General features: G+C 42.6%; 1 protein-coding gene across 1 annotated transcript in view; it reads left to right on the top strand.

The window, feature by feature from the left end:
• LOC146783292 (immunoglobulin lambda-like polypeptide 1) overlaps positions 1-3,409 on the top strand; it is a 227,780-nt gene extending 224,371 nt beyond the window's left edge. Inside the window, exon 4 of the mRNA XM_085633862.1 lies at positions 2,602-3,409. Within this exon, the coding sequence (XP_085489988.1) occupies positions 2,602-2,759 (158 nt within the window). The 3' untranslated portion in view covers positions 2,760-3,409. The remainder of the gene's footprint in view (positions 1-2,601) is intronic.
• The last annotated feature ends 19,787 nt before the right edge of the window (positions 3,410-23,196 follow it).

Here is a 23,196-nt window from a genome sequence, read left to right as displayed (position 1 = left end):
ACTTTAATAGTAAAATGCAGGCTCTGCACAAGAATATAGCTAGCACGTTACTTGCTGTTTTTTATCTATTGGTGTTCAAGAGGAAAAAAAGGACCCCTGTCTCCTCTTCGTTCAATGCTGCATGCCGTATGGCAAAAAAAGAGTTGATTCGGGCTTTAAAGCTTGGCAGCGATAAGTCCCTCATCTCTGCCAAGAGAATGCACTACAAAGCAATGATGAAGCATGCCAAACAAGAGTGGGACTATGATAAATGGACCGACTTATCCTGTGCCTTAGAACAAAAAGATGCTCGTAGATTCTGGGCTATAGTTAACACAGGATGCGGCGAATTAAAATCTGCAATTGAACAGAATATTGAGGCAAACGTATGGGATGACCATTTTAAGGCCTTGTATGCAGTAGAATCCTGTATGGATATGAAGCCGGTTTTTAAAGCATTAGAAGATTCCAACGACATTATAGAATTCACCCCGGAGGAAGTAGCTATTGCAATCTCTAAAATTGCAACAGGAAAGGCACCGGGTCTAGATAAACTGCCGGGAGATCTTTTTAAACATCAACCGGGGATCTGGGGTCCATACTTGTGCATTCTTTTTAATGCAGTCCTGAGAGGAATGGAGGTGCCCTGCACTTGGCTTGGAGCGGAAATTGTTCCCATCTTCAAGAAGGGTTCCCCTCTGTTACCAGCTAACTATAGGCCCATCAGCCTCATCGATGTCCCGCAAAATATCTTTGCGCGGCTCATCCTTGATCGACTGCAGGATTGGACGGAGGAGCATGCCGTGCTGAGTCAGTATCAGGCTGGGTTTAGGAGGAACACTTCTACCATGGACCAAATCTTTTGCCTGCTATTATTATTCTGGAAAACGGCGAAGATAGAGGGTGGCAGCCTCTACATGGTATTTGTGGACCTCCGATCTGCTTTCGATTTGGTGCCCCGGGGGAAACTTTGGACTGTGCTTCCTAGTTTGGGTGTTCCACAACCACTCCTGAAACTGCTGATGAGGCTGCACGAGGGGAATTTTGCTTGGGTTAGATGTGGGAGGGATGGGGCGCTGTCTTCAAAATTTCCCATTGGCAGAGGGGTCAGGCAGGGGTGCGTATTGGCACCTACCTTGTTCTGCCTTTATGTCAATGGTGTAATTTCCCATCTTGACAGTATCCCCAATAATGATGCACCAAGACTGGCAGGGAGCAGGGTGCCGGCGATTATGTTCGCTGATGACACCCTGCTACTCTCCAAATCACCAATGGGAATCCAGCGTGTGTTGGATAGTTTTGAGGATTTTTGTAGAGGCCGTGGGCTTGAAATAAATGTTAACAAGATGAAGTATGTGGTTTTTAACCCTTCATCGTCCACTCGTCCGAATCCCAAACTGGACACAGTGAGACTGGATAGGGTAAAAACTTTTGAGTACTTGGGGGTAACCCTAAGCGAAAGTCTTTCATGGGCCCCCCAACAAGTAAAATCGCAAATGAAATTAACCCAGTATGTAGGGGGTATTCTCAGGCTGTCCAATACGTCCACATATAAACCTATAAAACCACCGTTGGAGATTTATAAGAGTCAGGCGAGGGCCGCAATTTTGTATGGCGGGGAATTATGGGGGCATCTAACAGGGAATGAATTTCTCAAAATAGAAAACAAATTTATTAGACAGTTATTGTCAGTCCCGCAAAGTACCCCGCTGCATCCTTTAGGCTGGACCTGGGCTTGAGGTCTATTGAAGATGAACTAGCTTCGAAACCCCTCAGGTACTGGCACAGGTTGGGGACCACGCCTGAACTATTGCACTATAGGGCAGAGCTAAAGGAAATACTAAGTAGTAGTGGTGCAGCAAAAATCCCTTGGTTTAGGTTTTTAAAATTGGAATTTACTAGACTGGGTTTGCCTGATATGTGGTATGACCCAGAAAGGAGCTGCCAGGCGATGCCACGGAAGCTGCTTACTAAGATTCATGTGGCTGAGCAACTTACTGCTGTACAGTCTGCTTCCAATCTTGGAGCTTTAACTAAATCATTTTTAAGTTTTAAAGATTCTTATTTGTTTGAGAATTTTATGGATATTATCTATCCTATTGCATCAAGGAAATTATATCTCCAATGGAGATATGGTACTTTACCCCTGAGAGTTTTTACTAGTAACTGGTCAAACTCCTCTATTAAGACTTGTCCTGGATGCAGTTGTGATAGAGAGGATGAGCATCATGTATTTTTTTTTGTCCTGCATATACTAAATCAAGGAAGTATTGGCTAGTACCTCTTTGCAAAAATTTGGACCTTCTACAGTGTAGTTATGTTTTTAGAATTTTAAAGTCAGACACATCAAAACACATAGTATTTGCAGTTTCCCAATTTTTACTAGCAATGTGGATCAAGAGAAGGGGTCTGATTAACATTTAATGAATATACTATGATATGTTTTATAATCTAATGAATGGTGATGTAATTTATGTATATGTTTCATTTTGTATTCTTTTTAAGGCAAATTGCCGTAATAAAGATTTCCTTGATGATGATGATGATGATTAACCAAAAAATAACAAAATACATTTTTTATTTTTATCCTAGTTTCTCATACTTTTCCTAATTTTCTTCCAGCCGGTGAGACAAAGGCTCCCACTCTGAGCCTCTTCCCCTCCTCTCAGAAAGAGTTAAAGAGAAAGAAGGGCACTGCTTTTTGTATTTTCAAAGGCTTCAATCCGGCCACTCTGGATGTGACCTGGAAATCGATGGTCAAACAATTACCAGTGGAGTAGAGAAAAGCAGAGCTACCAAACAGAGTTAAAAAAGCTGGTTCGTGGACTTCAGTTCCCTGTCTATGCCTGTCAGGGACTGGAGTGATGCAAAGTCTGTCACCTGTCAGGTCACCCACCTAGGAAAGACCTTTGAGAAATCTGTCAAGTAATCAGAATGTGTTTAATATTCAACACCAGCTTTTTCCCCATGGAACGTTGAAATCATCTCCTTACAGTTCTGTGATATATAGTTTTAACACCCATCGTTTTACAGTAAATGAATTGCAGCTTCAATGATAAGAAGTACATTAAATGCTGGTATCAATGTGAGTGATTTCAAAATAGTCTTGCTTGTTACTTTTTTTCCTCAATGTTATTTAACATTTAACCTATAATGTCTCCTTTTGGTCACCTAATTCAATCATTTAAACCATAATGAATCACTAATGGGAAACAGCTGATCTATTCTGTGGCTCCTTCATTTTCTTTTGTCAATAAAATTTGTGTTTTTCATCACACAATATTTTGAAAATCTATTTCTTTGTATTATGTTGCTAATTTCATGAATATACATTATTATCAGTCAGTTAATACGGAATATATATGTCAATGGTTCTCCCTTGAAAATGTTTGCGAAATTCAGAAAATCATAATAAAACGTGTTGCCCTTAGTTACCTCTGACGCCTTCCTTCTTCAGACCTGAAAATAAGACCTTACTTCTCTGACATAGCACAGCTAAGCTATAAAATTCAAAACTGGATTTATTATCAATTTTCATAGGTGGATCAGTGGCTTAGAGTTCTTGGGACAGTCTGAAGCTTAAAAATGTCTTTCTCAAAGCATCTTTTGTTGTTAGACTTAATGCAGAACAGATGTGTTTTTGTTTGGATGTTTAGTTGTTTGCATGAATAGACTGATTAATGAATAGTTATAAAGATTTCGACATGAGACTGTAGTATGTCGGAAGCCAGCGGTAGACAATATTAAAAATCCATGACATTGCTTATAAAAGACTCGCAATGCTTGATGCATTTCAAAGGAGCCATACCTTTTATTATTGATGAAACTTAACATCTCAGTGTCTGTCCATTATTGACACTAAACATTTGTCAAACAAAATACAGTTTCAAGTTTCAATTTTCTCATAATATCCATATCAAAACATTCTAAAAGTTCTAATGAAAACAGAGGCTTATAATAGAAAATGTTTTGTTATTTTGATTTGGGGACAATTCCAGAAAAGTTCTACATTTTCAGAGCGATGCTGCTTCCACTATATAATATTCAGAAAACCATTACAATCTTATCTATCTTTTAACCAATGTACTGATTCTGATCAGCCACACGTTACATCTACTACTTCTCTAAAATCAAGATGCTCTATCGATGTGATTACAGCACTCTTTATATATTTGATATAACATAAAGAAATATATCAAACACTATGAGGAAAGAGAGGATAGGGATTGATGAGAATGCATATCATGAACTTGTTCAATTATATAACTAAGGTCACAGTGTTAACAGACTTCATTAGAACAGTGTGGGGTCACTTATAAAAACAAAATTCAGGAAAAAAATAAAATGTTAAAATAGATATTAGAAGGATGAGAGCTGAGGAGTAGAGCAAAGAAAAAGAGAAAAGTAGAGTGAGAATGGAAAGATATGGAAGAAGCAAATAGTAAATGTAGACAAATGTGAGGGGGGAAATAAAAAAAGTATGAGAAAAATAGACATAGGGTCACGGAGGTGGATATAACTAATCATAAGGGTTAGTAGCATAGCCAAATTGAAAAGCAAGTAATAGAGAAAGGATAACTGAAGGAAGGAGAGAGTGAGTATAAAAGTATTGTAAAATGATAGATGAGGAAATTGGTTTGAGAGGTTGTATGATAGGGGAACACGTGGCTGCATGAAAGTAAAGTAGATGTTGGTGAATGAGTCTGTTTCTTTGTATACATGGTACGATGAAAAACACAGTAAGCCTCAGGGAGATAAGGCTTGGCAATGTCCAGAGAGTTGATTGTATTCTAAGTAAGAAACCAAGTGTAACTTAATGTTATCTTGACGAAATGAGATTGAAACAAATAACCATTAAAAGACAATCCTGATTTGAATGGTCAAACCCTGATTCTTGGAATCAATTGTTAGTCAATTGTGAAGGATGTGCCTTATTTCCCTTTCACTGCTATCGGTTTTCCAGCACTACCAAGCCAGTAGTGAAACATTAGCGTACATTTGCACTGGGTACTTGTGGTAAATCTTCCAAATTACAGAGCACTTTGAAGCCCATATAAAGCAATCCACTAGTGAATTCCGTCAATGGATTTTGCTTTGGAGCGACTACTTGCAGCACAAATGTGAGATTATTTCAATGGTACACAACTTTAAATAGGCCCAGTGACATGACAGAAGCACTAAAAATTGGTAGAAATATAAGCATTTTTATTTTGGTTGTATTTAGGAAACATTCACCAATATTGTTTCAGAACAGCACCAATTATAAATTTGCAGGCCACATGAACCAGACATGACACACTGAGCTTAGGATGGTATGTAGGTAAGAAAAGTAAAGAAGTGATTAACAGGATGTAGGCTATCCTATTTTTAGAACTGTTGCCTGGGGGAATAGATAGGAAGTACATGCAAGTTGCAGTAAAACTTTCAGTATTGTTAACACTTATACTAAATGCATACATCTTTCACCCCATAACAAATGATAAAGTCAATTGTTGGAGCTGTAGGGGAACATATAATTATCTGCAGCAAGGGTATCCTATAAAAGTTATACAGCACAGTGAGAGGCAATGCTTACCCCCAGGTCTCTTATATCCTCGTCCCATTCATAGACAAAGTGGAGATAACAATTTCCCGACAGAAAAAAAGACAAGAAGAATGCTGGGACCCTAATACTGCCCCTCCCACCGGGAGTACATAAGCAGTACTTACCCAGCATCCCGCCTGTTCTTTTTTTCTGTCTGTCGACAGTTTGGACGTGGTGTGCTGGTGCTGCTCCTGCTGGGCTGGAGTGGCGGTGCTTCTCTTCTCCCCGCATGTGGCTGCCTGGCTATGTGGGCGCGGGGTTCCCTGAGCTGTGTCCTGGTCTGCCGGACTTGCTGGGAGTCGGTCGCTGTTGGAGTCGGTGTCCTGCCTGACATCTCGGCCCTTTGCGACCGGCGACTGGTTTCTTCAGGGTCGCAAGCTTGTCTTCCTGAGCCTGTCTTCCCGATCCTGGCCGGGGGAGACGTGCCACGCTGGATATGTTCCTGTCGGTCTCCTGGAGTGATGGCGATTGGGGTGTGGGCCTTTTTCCTGGGGTTGGCCCCCACTCCGGGTGAGTTCAGCTTGCTGGATTTTGTTCTTTTCATGCTTCTCAGTGCTCTTGCTTTCAGCTGTGCTTCAGGGAGGGCTGTGATGCTTCTTTCTGTGTGCAAGTACGGCCGGTCTCTGCCTTTCTTGCTGCTATGTTCTCCTGGCACCGTCACTTCTCTTCTGCATTTGTGGCAATGACTCTACTCTGACTAGTAGGCTGTCTGTGCCAGAAGAAATTTATGTTGGCATGTTTCACTGCCTCTGGTGCACACATCATACGGATGCAGAGCTTTTTGATGGTGCTGTGTGTTGTGGACTCGGTCCTGGGACATTCCGCTTTTCCCTCTGGCGATGGCAGTGGGGGTGCCTTGTTGGATGGTGGCCCCCACTCTAGGTGAGTTCTGCTTGGTGGTTTCTTTTCCCTGGCCATTTGTTGTCCGTTGCTGCCTCTTTTACGGAGGTGGGGGCGATGCCGCCTTTCCCCTCTCTGGTTTGCTCCTTTTCTCCAGCCTCTGTCTGCCGCCCCCGCCTGCACCTGCAGAACGTGGATGGTGCCAGGGGGGACGCATTCTGTGTGGCTGGCTGTATGTCAATGCATGAGGTCATGGTTAGGGATGGTTTGCCTTTGCCTTGCCTGTCCTCCCTTGGAGTTGTTGCCTGGTGCTGCTGTGGTGCTCCTGGTGCTGTGCGTTGTGTTGTGGCAGTTCCTGGTGCTGCATTCTGCTGCTGGCGCTGTTGCTCTTGGGTGCTGTATTCCGTGGGCCCCAGGCAGGCAGGGGTCCAGTCCCAGCTGTGGTGGTGAGGTCCCTTTTCGCTGGCGTTCTCTGTGCTGGCTCCTGGGGGTACCTGGGTTGTCGGTGGTCCTCCTGATCTCTGCCCAATGCTGCCTGGGCTGGGGTCACCGCTCGCATTCCCGGCAGCCACCTGTTGTTCTCTGCTTTTGGTCTTCCTCCCCTCTTCCGGGCTCCACTGTTGGTCCCACCATGGCCTGCTGGTGGGGCGGTGTTCGTGCTCCTCTGGGGCCTGCTTGGAGGTCCTGCGGCTCATGTTGTACCCTCTCCGGGGTGGGTCGACCCCGCTTTTCTTGTCTGTCCCTGCTCGGCCCTGCTCCTTGGGGTGTCGCTGGTGCGGGTGCTGTGGCCTGGCGTTGGGCACTTCCCACCCTTACACATGCGGCCTTGCCTTCTGCTGCGGACAGCCTGGTCAGTGGTGGCGTTTGCTTCACTTGACTGTGCTGGGTGTTTGCCTGGTTCCCTGGCTTCTGCGTGTCTGGTCGGGTTCCTTGCTCGAACTGCCTTCGGGTCCAATTTGCGCTTTTGGCCTGCCACAATTCTGTTTGGTGGGCTGGCCTCTCTCTGTTTCAGGAGTTGGCTGGAGTGCTGCCTCCTTTTTGCAGCGGTTCAGTCCCTTTTTTCGCTCCGGCCTGGGGCTGCCAGTGTTAGTCCCGGGGCCTTCGGTGTGTTTGATTTGCTTCTTGGGGGGCTGGCTGGCTGGGGGCTGTCTCCGGCTGCTTCCTCTGACTGGCTCTACACTCCCCTTACACATCTGGGGTTTCCTTGGGGTTGTCCTTGTGTTCCCCTGCTTCTGCTGCGCTCCTGCTTTGTTTCCAGTGCGTGCCTTTTGGCTTGTTTCGGTGGTTCCTTCCCGCCCCTCCTGGTTCCGCTTGGTCTAGTTGGGTGTCTGTCGGGCCTACGGGGTGCTGTGCCTTGTTTTTTTCTGGCCGGCGGCTTTCCCCTCACTGCTGGCTCCTGCTTGTGTCTGGGGTTTGGTTGGGCTCCTGCTCTTTCTTTCCTTGCCCTCCTTGGATGTGTGCCCTGTGGCAGTTTGCCTGTTGGGACCCTGGGGTTGTGCCGCTGCTGTTTGGGCCTGGCTGTGTTTCACTGCTGCCGCTCTTTTGTCCTGCGGTTCTCCCGGGTGGGTGTTTGTCTGAGCTCCTGAGGCTGTTGTTCCCTGGGGATCTGCTGGGGCTTTCTGGCTCCTGTGGTGGCCTTCTTCGGTCCTACGTTCTTGCCTGTGCTCTCTCAGGGGCTCCTGGCATGGCGCTCTGTTGGTTTCGGGCCATTTCCTGTTATGTCCTTCTGGACCTGCTCCTGCCGGCAGTTCTCTTCCTGGGCTTGGTTCGCCTCTGGTTGGGGTTCCGTGTTTCTGCCGGGTCCTGGGTTTCCGTTGGGTTTCAGGTTTTCCCCGTTGTCCTGGGGCTCCTTCTTCGTTGGTTTCCTTGTTTCCCCTGGGATGCGGCTGCCTTGTTCAGGCCTTTCTGGGGTCCAGGTGGTCGGTGCTTCTGGGTTGCCGTGTCCGGGGTTGCCTCCTGCTGCTCCTGGTCTGCCGGCTGCCTGGTGGTTCAGCGTGGCCTCTGGCTGTGTGTTACCCGTACAACATCTCACACGTAGAGAACCACACTTTTTCCATATTTCACTACAAATACCATAATGCCTTGGGTGGGTGAGAGAGATTGTGTGTGGTCCCATGCTACCTGACAACGAATCGGATCACTCGAGTAGTTCCATGTGACCTGACAACGAATCAGATCACTCGATTGGTCTCCTGATGCTTGACAGCGAATCAGAGCATTTGAGCTCTTCAAATAGAGATACGCCTCTCCCCGTAATTGCTTGGCTTCTTCGATCCGTTGAGAACCCTGCCTGTTGCGAATCTTATCGTTTGTGACTCCTGCCTGTGAAGGTTCCTACAATTCTTGTGGAAAACTGCAGACCCTGAAACTCTGCTAGCCCGTAGAGGAATATCCCTCGACACCCTGCAACCTTGGAGCGCTGCGTGTCACCGACAGCTTCTCGCTCTTACCTAGCTACAAATACACCTTGCAACATTGTAACCCTGCATGCCGCTGACGGCACATCTGAAAGCTCTACAAACCCCCGGCGTCCTATCGCCCGCTCCGGATACAAGTGAATACTCTTCAGACCGGAACAAAGACAGAACTGATTGAGCCACTTGCTACGAACGTCGTATTTAGCGATTACATCGCGAAGTGCACTACAACTTGATACGCTATTATTTTTGCTGGCATTTACGTTAGCGCCTTCTTTTCTTCTTCGAACTCAGCATCCTTCACATAAGGACTTGTACTTATTTCTTAAACTCGGCTCCTCTGGAAAAGACACTCTGTATGATTGTAATACGGGGAATACCACACGAAGCCACAATCGGGTGTTAGTAACACCGGACTCTTTTTGGACTATAATTCCTATTTCTACTTGTTGACCTACGTTGTACTACCACAGGTGAGAAAAGACCATACACAATGCTTCTCTTAATTGCATAGCTCTGATACCTCTCATTCTGTACATAATACACCTATGGTAGAAATTATTGACCTGTTCTTTTATCTTTATACAGCAACTCCTATGGGCTACTATACCTTGGTTCCCTCCCACGCTGAGTTCCTTTGACGTTCCTTTGAAGTTCCGTGTCTGCTCATCGCTCACTGGGGGTATCTGTGAGCCTGCTGCTATAATACTGTAGGGGGCTTGCGATATCTTCAGGGAAGGTGAAACATAGCTTCGCTCCTGAGGATTGCGGATTGGTGCGGCCTGCAAGTCGCGACAGAAAGCCAAGCCCACGTTTTTACAATCCCCCGAGCGAAGCATGGATAAAGTGACACTAGAAACAGGAGCTGATGCTCCTGAAATAACTCTGTCAGATCTAGCTAATGCACTAGTCACTTTACAAGCCGAATTTAGGAACGTAAAAACAGAGAATCAAAGACTGGTCTTAGAGATAGATATGTTACGTAGGCAGAAAACCATAGTTGCAGACAGTGGCTCCCCTTATAAAAAACCCTACATTCAACCTGCTCGTTTGCAGGTTCCTTCATTCCCAAGTACATCCACACTAGACAACACAACACCTTCCCCCCCTGTGAATGTCACGGTAGTAACGGCTCCTCAAACTCCATTAGCCATGCCAGAGAGATTCTCTGGTGACAGTGGTAAATTCGCTGTCTTTATGAATCAGTGCCACCTACAATTTTTGTGTAAGGCCGCTGCTTTTCCCGATGACGCTGCGAAAGTGGCATTTATAATATCATACCTATCAGGGAATGCTGCCTTATGGGCTGTTCCTTTAGTGGAAAATGACAACCCCATCTTATACAATTTAACCCTATTTAAAGACAGTCTGAAACGTCTCTTTGCCAGACATTCTTACATGCAGGCTAGCGATAACGAACTACTGGGACTAAAACAAGGTTCCAAAGATTTACTTACCTACATAACAACGTTTAACCGGCTAGTTACTGAGACACAATGGCCTGAGACTAAGAGAACTTCGTTGTTTTACAGAGGGTTGAGAGACAAACTCAAAGATATATTGTCCCAAATAGTAGATCCCCCTGAGGACTGTGCCTCTTTCATTGACCTAGTAGTAAAATTGGAACACCGGTTGCACGAAAGAAAAGGGGAAAAGGTCAAGGTAGACTATCCTAGATTCCAAATACCCCGACTAGATAAAAAGGAAGGAAAAGACCCCTGTGAGCCAATGCAAATCGGAGGCCTACGCGGCCCGTTATCATTAGAAGAGAAAGAAAAGAGGAGACGGTTGAATCTATGTCTTTATTGTGGGAAGGATGGACATTACGCTCAGGAATGTCCTGTCAAGACTCGAGCAGTCAAGAAATCCCTCATGAACAAGACAATCTCTGTAGTACAATCGGAAAACTACTAGACTTGGAAAACACCGGGACCGCTCTTCCAAGTCCATCCTGTCTGCAGGTCTCATCCTTTTTGGCCAATGCTTTCACCTCGATATCCAGACATTTGACCATTTCAGTAGTGCTTATCTTATCCCCACAACATAGAAAATCGTTGTCAGTCATGGTTGATTCCGGAGCTACTGACAATTTCCTTGACATAGCCTTAGCCAAAGCCTGTGGGATCGAATTCCTCAAAAAATCACAACCCGAAAAGGTAAGAGCGGTTGACGGGTCTGCTCTCTCCTCGGGAATGGTAACATACCACAACCCTGAGTTGCTTATGATCTGTGATAACGGGCATACTGAAAAATGTTTTTTTGATCTGATTGACACTCCACCCTTTGGAGCAATTGTGGGAGTCCCCTGGTTACAACAACATAACCCCCACATAGACTGGGTAAACAGAACCCTCACACTGAACTCCTCTTATTGTATCGATCATTGTTACAAAGACATGATGCACATGCACGTCCCTTTATATTGTGCAGGTTCTACTTATCCTTCTACCCTTCCTGTAGAATACCAAGACTTTGTCACTGTGTTTGATGAAATCAAGGCAGTAGAATTACCCCCTCATAGATCTTTTGACTGCCGCATAGATCTAGTCCCTGGGGCAGAATTACCTCTTAGTAGAATCTATGCTCTCACGGAACCTGAAACTAAATATTTGCAGGAATATCTCACTGATATGCTCAAGAAAGGGTTCATCCGCCATTCGACCTCCCCTGTGTCCTCTCCCATCTTTTTCATACCTAAGCAGGAAGGTGACAAGATCCAAGAGGTCCCTGACTCCTTTATGACCAAACTCTCAGTGGAGCACTCCCATTTATCTCCAGAAGAATGGTTAGCTGATCCCCACAATAGGATCGAGAACGGATTCTTTATGCATGAAAACAAAATAAAAGTACCTTCTCAAGAACTTCGTGCCATCCTATTGCAATGGTGTCATTCTCTACCCTTAGTAGCACATCCGGGTAAGGAAAAAACACTTCAAATATGCAAGAGATGGTTCTGGTGGAAGGGAATGAATCAGGATGTTACCACATTTGTACAGGCTTGTCCCACCTGTGCAAGACAGAAACCTTTACACGGTGATCCGGCTGGTCTACTACAACCATTACCTATCCCACCAATTCCATGGCATTCTGTTAGCTTAGACTTTATCACTGACATGCCTGATTCCAGAGGATATACAACTATCCTTGTTGTAGTGGACATGCTCTCCAAGATGTCACATTTCATTCCTTTAAAACAAATACCCACGGCCAGAGAACTAGCCAACATTTTTATTGAACAGATAGTCAGGTTACATGGGTTACCTTCAATCATTGTATCAGATAGAGGCCCCCAATTTACTTCCAGATTCTGGCAAGGGTTATGTCACGCCTTACACATAGACCATCGTTTGTCATCTGCCTACCATCCTCAAACGGACGGCCAAACCGAAAGGACAAACCAAACACTAGAGCAATATCTTCGATGTTTGCTAAGTACCCTCACAACTGATTGGGTGCAGGCATTAGCTCTCGCTGAATTTGCTTACAATAATTCCATGCACTCCTCCACAAAGGTGTCTCCCTTCTTTTTCTCTCATGGTTATCACCCCAAATTCTTGCCGCTACACCTCCCTGAGTCTCTATCTGAAATTCCTGCAGTTACCGAGCATCACACAAATTTAAAGACAATTTGGAACCAAGCAAAACAAGAATTACACGAAGCCAAGATACAAATGAAAACACAAGCAGACAAACATAGACAAGAGGGCCCCCAATACAACACAGGGGACCAGGTGTGGTTAGCTACCAAGAATCTCCGTCTAGCTGGGACCAGAAAATTGCAACCCAGATACATAGGGCCATATCTGATTGAAAGGGTTATCTCCCCAGTAGTGATGAAACTTGAGTTGCCCCAGGAAATGCAAATACATCCTGTATTTCACATATCCTTATTGAAACCCTATATCGCACCTTCCTGTCCGGAACCACCCCCTCCTCCCATAACAGTGGAAGGAGAATTAGAATATGAGGTCAATAAAATAATTGATTCCCGATGACAGCAAGGGAAATTACAATACCTAATAGATTGGGTGGGGTACACGCCAGATGACAGAACATGGGAATTGGCAGAACATGTTCATGCGCCCTTGCTTGTACGCAGATTCCATGCCCTTCATCCCAACAAACCCCGCCCTGTTAGGCTACCTTTAAGGGGGAGAACTGTTACCCGTACAACATCTCACATGTAGAGAACCACACTTTTTCCATATTTCACTACAAATACCATAATGCCTTGGGAGGGTGAGAGAGATTGTGTGTGGTCCCATGCTACCTGACAACGAATCGGATCACTCGAGTAGTTCCATGTAACCTGACAACGAATCAGATCACTCGATTGGTCTCCTGATGCTTGACAGCGAATCAGAGCATTCGAGCTCTTCAAATAGATATACGCCTCTCCCCGTAATTGCTTGGCTTCTTCGATCCGTTGAGAACCCTGCCTGTTGCGAATCTTATCGTTTGTGACTCCTGCCTGTGAAGGTTCCTACGATTCTTGTTGAAAACTGCAGACCCTGAAACTCTGCTAGCCCGTAGAGGAATATCCCTCGACACCCTGCAACCTTGGAGCGCTGCGTGTCACCGACAGCTTCTCGCTCTTACCTTGCTACAAATACACCTTGCAACATTGTAACCCTGCATGCCGCTGACGGCACATCTGAAAGCTCTACAAACCCCCGGCGTCCTATCGCCCCCTCCGGATACAAGTGAATACTTTTCAGACCGGAACAAAGACAGAACTGATTGAGCCACTTGCTACGAACGTCGTATTTAGCGATTACATCGCGAAGTGCACTAAAACTTGATACGCTATTATTTTTGCTGGCATTTACGTTAGCGCCTTCTTTTCTTCTTCAAACTCAGCATCCTTCACATAAGGACTTGTACTTATTTCTTAAACTCGGCTCCTCTGGAAAAAACACTCTGTATGATTGTAATACGGGGAATACCACACGAAGCCACAATCGGGTGTTAGTAACACCGGACTCTTTTTGGACTATAATTCCTATTTCTACTTGTTGACCTACGTTGTACTACCACAGGTGAGAAAAGACCATACACAATGCTTCTCTTAATTGCATAGCTCTGATACCTCTCATTCTGTACATAATACACCTATGGTAGAAATTATTGACCTGTTCTTTTATCTTTATACAGCAACTCCTATGGGCTACTATACCTTGGTTCCCTCCCACGCTGAGTTCCTTTGACGTTCCTTTGAAGTTCCCTGTCTGCTCATCGCTCCCTGGGGGTATCTGTGAGCCTGCTGCTATAATACTGTAGGGGGCTTGCGATATCTTCAGGGAAGGTGAGACATAGCTTCGCTCCTGAGGATTGCGGATTGGTGCGGCCTGCAAGTCGCGACACTGTGTCTCCTTGGGTTTGCAGACTGTGCTGTCACCTCTCTGTTGGCTCTGGGGTGTGTTTTGCTGGGTGTTCCCGGTTCTTTCCTGGTTCCGGTGTCCTGGCTCGCTCCTGTCTTCCCTTGCTTTCCCGGGCTCTGCTCCCAGTGTGTGTCCGTGTGGGGTGCAGCCCCACCTCAGTTGTCTGGGGTCTCTTGCTCCTTGCCCTCTGGCTTCTCTGACTCTTTGGGTTTCCGCTTTGGCGGTTTCCTCTGCTTCTTTTTTTCTTCAGGCCCCCTGTGTGGTCCGGCGGTGGTGTGATGGGTGTCTCGGCTGGCCTCCCGGTTTAGGCTGAGGCCTAGGTGCTGCATGGTGCCCGTCCTGGGCTGTTTGGACCTGGGGTCCTCCTGCTTGGGCAGGTTGCTTGGCTTTGGTCCTGGCTTCCTGGTTCCTTTTGCTTTGTTGCCCTGGTTCTGGATGTTTTCTTGTCCCCTTCCGGTTCCGGTCAGGGTGTGGTGCACCCTGGGGCCTTTCTGCTGCTCTTTCCCTTCCGGCGTTTGGGGCCTGTTCGTTGGGTGCCCTTTGGCTTCTGCCACATCTTTGGTTCCTCTCTGCTCCTCCGCCTTGTTGGCTCCTGTTCCTGTCTGCCCTCTGGGGTTCGGTGGGTTGGTGCCTGGTTGGTTCCTGTTTGGGGTCAGTCGGGAGTTCCCGGTTGCCCTGGGCTTGCGCCCTGCCATGTTCTTCCTTCCCTTTGGGGTTGGGGTTTTAGGGGTTGTGGCCGTTGGCTCTGTCCCCGCCCCTGTGGTACCGATTCGGTTCTGGGTTGTTGGTTCCCGGTCTTTGCTGCCCTCGGCAACCTAATGAAGGTGAAAGAAAATGTCCCATATTATTGTGATAACAAAAGTTATAAATTCTATTCATGGACATTTTTGAAGAACATGACACTGATAAGCAAATTGCTTCCTGACAGTTGACCCAACTGATGCACCACTTTGTGGGTCCTGGACTTTCTGCAACGATAGTCATGGGACGCTCAATAATCTGTCAAAAAGGATTTCCCAAAAAATCACATTGATGCATTGTCTGCTGATCTCCTGCTCTGTTACATCATGTGGAGACAGTTTTTGTATAGCAATACATCACAGTGGTGGATCTTCGGTGGAAGCACCCAAATGAACGTCCTTTGTAAGTAGCATCATTAATCCATTATTTTACTTTTCAAGGATATTAATTTGTCTCTAAATCTATTTGTAATTCTTTACCTGATGAACACTAACTTATCGTACATGTGTACATCTGTCTATTGTTGAAGCAAATAAATGGACAATACGGTCAAGTACTGAATACTATACATTTCCATTTTTTAATCTTTTGCAGATCTACTTAATATTTTGTGTTGCTTTGTGTGAGTTGGCAGAAAAATAAGCTAGATAACAGTTTAAGAAAGGGATTGCCTTTCAAAGTTTTCCTCTCTCATAATGGACTTTTCTTTCAGGATTTTCTATCTACATCTTACAGTTGAACCACTTTGTACTGTTTGACTGTGGTTGGATAGTGTAAGACCATGGCCATGTAAATTACATTCATCTTAAAAGTGTTGCTTCCAAAAACACATTATTTAGGATTTTAGTAACACTGTGGGAAATGTGTGGGATTCAGGTCTTACAACTAATAGCAGGATTCTGGAGAAAGAAAAGTTTCTTATTGTAAGCAGGAAAAAATCAGCAAAGGTTTATGGCTTTGGAAATCTGTTAGATCATTTGAGATATAATTGAGAAATAAAATACAATGCACTAGCTCAAGATATTTGTGGATTATTGGGTCCATCTGTCAAAAATAATGTGTGTTACTAATATTGCAAATCACTATGTACTGTAAATAGCTTTCCAAAATGACATTATGCCGAGATCTTAAGAGCTGTCCAGAATGTCTCAAAGATGCAAATACCTCAATGAAATCTCAAGGGTTCTATAGAAACAGAGGTTTTATTTTTGTGCGGAGATGATTACAATTTCAGAAGATGGAGCTTGATCTGCCTATCATACACTTTTAAATTTATTGAGAACAATTCTTCTCATGCACACATGTACCTGCACCGCTGTATCATTAGGCGATTGTGGCAATGGAGCTCTAGCAGTCCTTCATCTAGCCGTAGCTGCTCCATATGCTTCTTACATTTCCCATTTGTGTCTGCTATTCTGTATCACCATGTGAAGGAGTTGCCATCCATCATTTGTTTTGCTGCAGCTGCTGCTGCAGATAATATTTACAGTGCTTCTCTGTATCTGTAACAATTCATCAACAGGTGATAAATTAAATCTAAAAATCAATGTACTGTATCTACTGCCCTGTAAATTGCTGGTTTGTGTACAGCACTGTGGCACTGTGGGTATATCTTTGGTGGAGGAACTCAGCTGAACGTCCTAAGTAAGTAACATAACCAGCAGTGTGCAATATTTCTAAGAGCTACTTCATTCTAACACAATTTTTCCACTACATGTTTCTATATTCATTGTACAAATATAACAAGATCTTGTATAGGAAGGTAGCAATTCATATTCTTGTACAATACATATTTGCACATTTTCAAAAATGACAATATGTTTTTCTATTTGCAATCTGTGAAGATAATCTGATTATTTTAGGTAGAAAGAACGGTTAGCCTAAAAATTGGAATCCACATTTTCAATCTTGTTACCTAGTTCTCTAGATGACATTTACCTTCAAATAAAATTAATAAACAGCACATTCTAAGAATGTATTTTGAGCTTAAATATGTTGGGGAAAGTTTGGTTTTCTTGTTGAATTGTGAGAGAGTATACTCTTAGTATTGATTTTGAAAACTGTTTCTTAAAGTTAGAATACTTTGTGTACCATCAGTCTAATTTAACAGTTATCTATGAAAATCAAAATGGTGTGGAAAGCCTCATATCGGATTGATTTCACTCTACATAAAGGTACAAATATTTTTTTCAATGTTTTTCTCGTTGAATTCAGAAATTGTACTACCAGTCTCAAGTTTAACTAAAAGAAATCCAATTTGACTGTGTGAGATTGTGCTAAGTCTAGAAATCATTTTATGTCATCCTTATGTTATATAAACCCCTAGGAAATATTACACCATCCTCTAGAAAGAACACTGTTCTCAGGAAGAACCAGAGTAGGTAAGAAAACGGCTAAACGTATTGGAAGCCAAAAGACTTTGTTTGGAGCTCTAAAATCTTAAGGATATTGAGAAGCATACAGCCATATATCTTTAATCCAGCTACACATGCTAAACTGCATTTGGCTGGGTTTCTGTGGCACTGTGTGTTTATCTTCGGTGGAGGAACCCAGCTGAACGTCCTAAGTAAGTGACAGAAATAATATCACCTACTTCCTTATGAATCAGATATTTTATAAAGTTTTATTGGTTTCTTTATTGTTTTTTTAGCATCTTCTAGTATTCAGATTTCAACAACAGATTTTGCATCTCATGATGTGCTGTCTAGTGAAATGATGGGGTAATACAGCATCCTGTATTACTAATACTATGGTGTTCAGTAATAGCGAGTTGTGAAAATAATGTAGAGTTAGGAAATTCTTCTCTGGGAATATGACATAGCATGTGGAATCAGTGTTTTGCACATTAATGCCTTCATGTTTTATCTTTTTATAAGAAATTCAAATCATTCTTTTCCATTGCAAAAAGTAAATGATAAAAGATTACCTGAGGTGAGGATTTTTGCAGTCAGCTAATATTACTAATCTAGGCTGATTCTCATTTTTCTGCACAGATCCTGATTATTGGCAAATCTGTCATGAGAGTCAAAATAAGTTATTCTCATGACATATTATATATTTTTATATTTTCATAATGTACACAGGAAATTACATCTTATGTACCTTAATGGGAATGATCGGTGATCAAATGACTTATTAGACAATGGGTCACTTGTTATCCCTTGGTTCATCTCCTGTATTTAACAGTCAACCAAATGGTGTTGTCTTTTGCCTCACCGGCTGGAAGAAAATTAGTAAAAGTATGAGAAACTAGATAAATATAAAAAAATTATTTTGTTTTTTTTGGTTTATCATCCTTTGTCAAATGCAATTGCAAAGGAAACGTTGTATGCAACTTCTACTAAATGTTTTTTAAACCAAACAATAAAGTGACATATTCAGATGTATGTGATAAAGCATGGAAAACATAGTTTTTGAGAAAATAATTATCTGAAGAGAAAACTTGACTTCAGCTGTCGTTTTAGATTATTGCTTTACAAAGTAGTCCAATTGAAATACAGGTTTAGCTGTACTTTAAAAATAGTATAGGAAAGTTAGTCTCCAGCACCAACACTTGTTTCCCTAATTCCAGTTGCATTTCTAAAACATATAATTTTGCTGCAATTTGTTAGGCAATCCTGTTTAGAAATACAAACTGAGTTTCCTTTTTGGGGAAATAAAAGGATTACTGAAGTGCTCAATTACAATGAGAGCAATCTCTTCCAGAGAACCTTAAATGCAATTGAGGAGCTTAACAACTTCTGATCTACTAAGAAATATTATTAAAAGCAGCTTAGAAGATCATATTTGACACAAGGTCTTGGCACAAAAAGACTGGTATATGGTATATTGTCCAGAGCACAGAACCATAGAATTACAAAAAGGGTTTGAACTTTTGTATATGTGCTTTCAAAATTTTACTTACACACTTTTATTTTTAAACTGATATGCTGAAAGCAAACCTATTGCTATTACAGATAAATAACATTAAGTTTGGTACAGAAATAAATGACAGATTAAAGAAGTTAATTGGACCTGACTGACTAGCCACCTGAGCAATCTGCTGAGGATAACCTTATCACATAGCACAAATGAGGAACCACCTCACATTTAATATGAATAACGTTCAATTTGTAACAGTATTGAAAATCATGAAAAAGGGTTTGTTCTCTATCATTACGTGCTTGAATCTTGCTGTTATTGCAACAATGCCATAAAAGGATTTGCTAGTCAGTTTTACATATTTCATCAGCCTTAGAAGATGAAAAGTGGAGTCAATGAAGACTTTAAAACTTTTAGAGCTGAACACTCATAGAGAGAATGTTTAATTCAATGCAGTGATATATTGCATTATCTTAAACAATTAATATATTATCTGTACTTTCTAATGTTATCAGATATCTATCACCTTTTAAAATATTTGATAGGTACAAAGCACAGTCCAAATGGAAGCTCTTTCTTTTGGATTATAAAGAAGTTGGTAGGGTTTTAAATCAAATCATAATTGTTTGCATAGTGTATTTCATTTATTGAATATACCATTAAACAGCAGCTTATATATGAAATGATTTTCCTTTTGTATTTTCATGGAAAAATTCACTTTATAAACTGGACCAACTCAAGATAGATGCTGTCAAAGAACAAAAATGCATGTCATGAATAAAGTAAAATATGTTTTATAATGTTTTAGAATATTCAAAGCAACGCAGTCTCAGTAGGTACTGAATGGAGGAAACAAATTAACAATTCTCAAAAGATATGTATTTTTGAAATGTGGTTGCAGGTGCATTAGTCTTATTGACATTGCACTATGGTATGAGGTAAATATGGGATGTTAGACCACGTCATCTTATTTCATTCCATAAAACAAGATGATTAAAAGAGAATACAACATACGTTCAATAAAAATCAATTTACAGGAAATGAACAGCATTAACAGGAAAACAGAAATAAAGATCTCCAGGTATATTTCAAATGCTTTATCTCAGGATTTATCCTCTGTCTAAGTGCTCTAAAATAGCACAGGGAATGGAGTCACAGAAAAGCAACTAATCTGCAAAAGACCATTATAAAGAACGGGGTAACCCAAAATATTCAAGGACCTGGGTATTATGTGGTACAAAAAACAATGGTCCTGGACCTATATTTCAATTGAATCAATCAAAGATTTTCATTTAACATATTATTGAGTAAAGCAATAAACATAAAAAATTCAACATAAAAAGTGCAACAAAAAGACCATGACCTGGATCACCAATCACCATATATTTATTTAGAGCAATTAGGTGAAGACCAGACAGTACATAATATAAAGTAGCAATTTGAGGAAGGTTGCTCCAGAGGGAGACGTGCAGTAAAACAGAGTGCTCAAGAGTGACGTGGTGAAGAAAGATACTTCAACAAGGATATATAAAAAGTTCAATATGTCAAGGCAAAAAAACAGGGGGACCGGTTGTGAGTCACCGTCCTTGGGTAACCTGGCCCAATTATATTCACACAAGATTGTTATATCAGTTTGCACTAGAAATCAATTCTAGGGTAGCACGTGAAAAAAGCCAGAGGGTCCAGGTTAGGTTAATTTGGCGTCGATGTTTCGATCCGACTTATGGCCAAAAGGGCAAATAATTCCTCGGCCGGGCGGATCTTCATCAGGACAACACTGGGCAACCCATCAATTACAGGTGAGAACAGGAGTCCATGGTTTCCTTTATGGATCCAATATGGTGGTATTTGTCTCCAACCGTAATCTTCACACTTGGTTTCAATAAATGCACCCCGGTGAACCAAAGGAGATGATTGCGATTCCCAGTCACTTTCAAGGGTCGTGTAATCAAATTACTCCGGGGGTTAAGCAGGCACGTCTTCACTTCGCGGCCGTCTCCAGGCAGGAACCAATGCCTTCATTAGGCATTGGTTCCTGCCTGGAGACGGCATATCCCCCCCCTCTCAGGAGGAGATAGAGAAAAACAAGGCCACTGTGGTGTGTCTTCTCCAAGACTTCTATCCAGCCTCCCTGGATGTGGTCTGAAAAGTCGATGGTCAAACAATTACCAGTGGAGTAGAGAAAAGCAGAGCTACCAAATAGAGTGAAAATAACCTGTTCATGGCCAGCAGTCCCCCATGAACTGGAGTGCAGAAAAGACTGTCACCTGTCAGGTCACCCACCAGGAAAAGACCTTTAAGAAATCTGTCAAGAAATCAGAATGTGTTTAATATTCAACACCAGCTTTTTCCCTGTGGAACTTTGAAATCATCTCCTTCTTATGGTACGTTGATATAGTTTTAACACCCATCATTTTACAGTAAATAAACTGCAGCCTCCATGAGAAGTATGTGTAGAGTTCTTTCTGTAGTGGAATGTAGAACTTGTTGTGGATTAGAATGTTGATCTTTGAAGGGAAGATCAGTATTGTAATGCTGGAAGATTAGCTGGAGGTGCTTCCTCTACTTGCTACTAATAAAGATCATCATCATCATTATTCTGTTGTTGAAAGTGGATCTTTACATTGGCGACGATGGACTTACGCTGCGCAGGGGGCAGACAGCAAGTACCTCCACCCCTGGATTAATTTCGGTTTAAGAAGAACCCACTGCTTGGAAAGCTGTGTTTCCTTGGATATGTGATCAAGATATCAGGTTTGGATATATACCTGTATCTTGTTGGAATTCAAGATTTCTTCTACTTCTACAACGTTTTCAGCATTTTGTAATTTCTCGCTTTACTAAGCTTGCACCTGCTTATTTAACTGTAACTTTCTGCGGAGGAAGAAAATTACTTTTGAATGTAATTCGTGCGTGTGTGTAGCACGCTGTGAATTGGACAACTCTCTCCCTCCGTTGAACTTGGCCATATTTGATTTCAGGAAAATAGAGATATATGCATGCGCTTGCTAAATCAAACGAACTGGTTTATTTCTAACTTTATCGATAAAGCGCAAGCTCTCAACCACCGTATTTATTGGTAAATTATTGTTGTTATCCTCACTGAGAGATCACCAACTAACCGTCATTTGACCACGCGATCGTCATTTTTCAAAACTTCATCTGCGTTCCGAGCGTGCGAGAGAAGATAATGACGATTCTTACTTCCTGGTTTACTGTGCCCAACTACCAGTAGAAAACGACGCACACCACGCATAGCACGTACAGCGGCCATTTTAGAGGGTTGGGAAACTGTCCAACCGGGATTTCATCTCGTTTTTCACTCCACAAGAAGAAATTTGCCAAAATTCCACAGCGATTGAGCAGTAATTTATTTATTGTTAATTATTAATTATTAATTATTCTTCCACAGGTTATTGGATTTTGACTGACAGTAATTTAAAAGTACAGTTTAATAAGAGAAAGACAGGTCTTATCACCCATGGCAGACCAAGGGTTAGCGACTCCTCCTTCTTTTCTTACCACTCCTGGAGATCCTCCCATTCTTTGGAAAGAATGGAAAAAATTATTTTTAACGTATATTCTGGCAACTGGTGCAGACAAGTATGGCCCAGTGCGCAAACAAGCTATCCTGCTTCATCACCTGGGTGTTGAAGGGCGACGCTTGTATGAAGATCTGCCTGAAATTTCTCTAGGGATGGGTGATGGTCAACCATCTAATGTCTATGAAATGAGTATGCAGATGCTAGAGGTGAGGTTTGTCGCTAAGATCAATGTGGTACTAGAAAGGCATAAATTTTTTTGTTGTATACAAAAACCAGATGAAGATATAGCAACATATGTGGGTGCTTTGAGGGGGCTTTCTTTAACCTGTCGCTTTGAAACATTAGCAGATTCACTCATACGTGACCAAATTGTAAGATGTACAAATAATAAGAGAGTACGCGAGAAACTTCTTATCAAAGATTGTACCTTAGAAGAAGCCATACAGATAGCAAAAGGGCTTGAGCACACAGATCTTTGGATGAAAGAGATGGAGAAATGTAGTAGCTCAGTTGTACCAAAAGAGGTGATATCAAAAGATTTAAATTCTAAGGGATCAGAAATACATGCATATGTTGATGAAACTAAAACTGTAAAAAGTTTGGGGAAAACGGAACCTAGACCAGTAGGCAAACAAGTAGATACGTTTCATGAAAATAAGGGAATACCTGTGTACACACGCTCAAGAGGTATGGCAACTACGACATTCACACGTAATGTTAAATGTTATCGATGTGGAGCTCCTGGCCATATAGCTTCAAGTACTAAGTGCATGGCTAGAAATACTATTTGTAGAGCGTGTGGGAGAAGAGGACACCTTGCCAAAGTGTGCAATGCCAAAACCCAATAT

This window comes from Triturus cristatus, chromosome 11 (genome assembly GCF_964204655.1).
Source record: "Triturus cristatus chromosome 11, aTriCri1.1, whole genome shotgun sequence".
In the NCBI taxonomy this organism is placed as follows: domain Eukaryota; kingdom Metazoa; phylum Chordata; class Amphibia; order Caudata; family Salamandridae; genus Triturus; species Triturus cristatus.
This window is presented reverse-complemented; position numbering and strand designations above follow the sequence as displayed.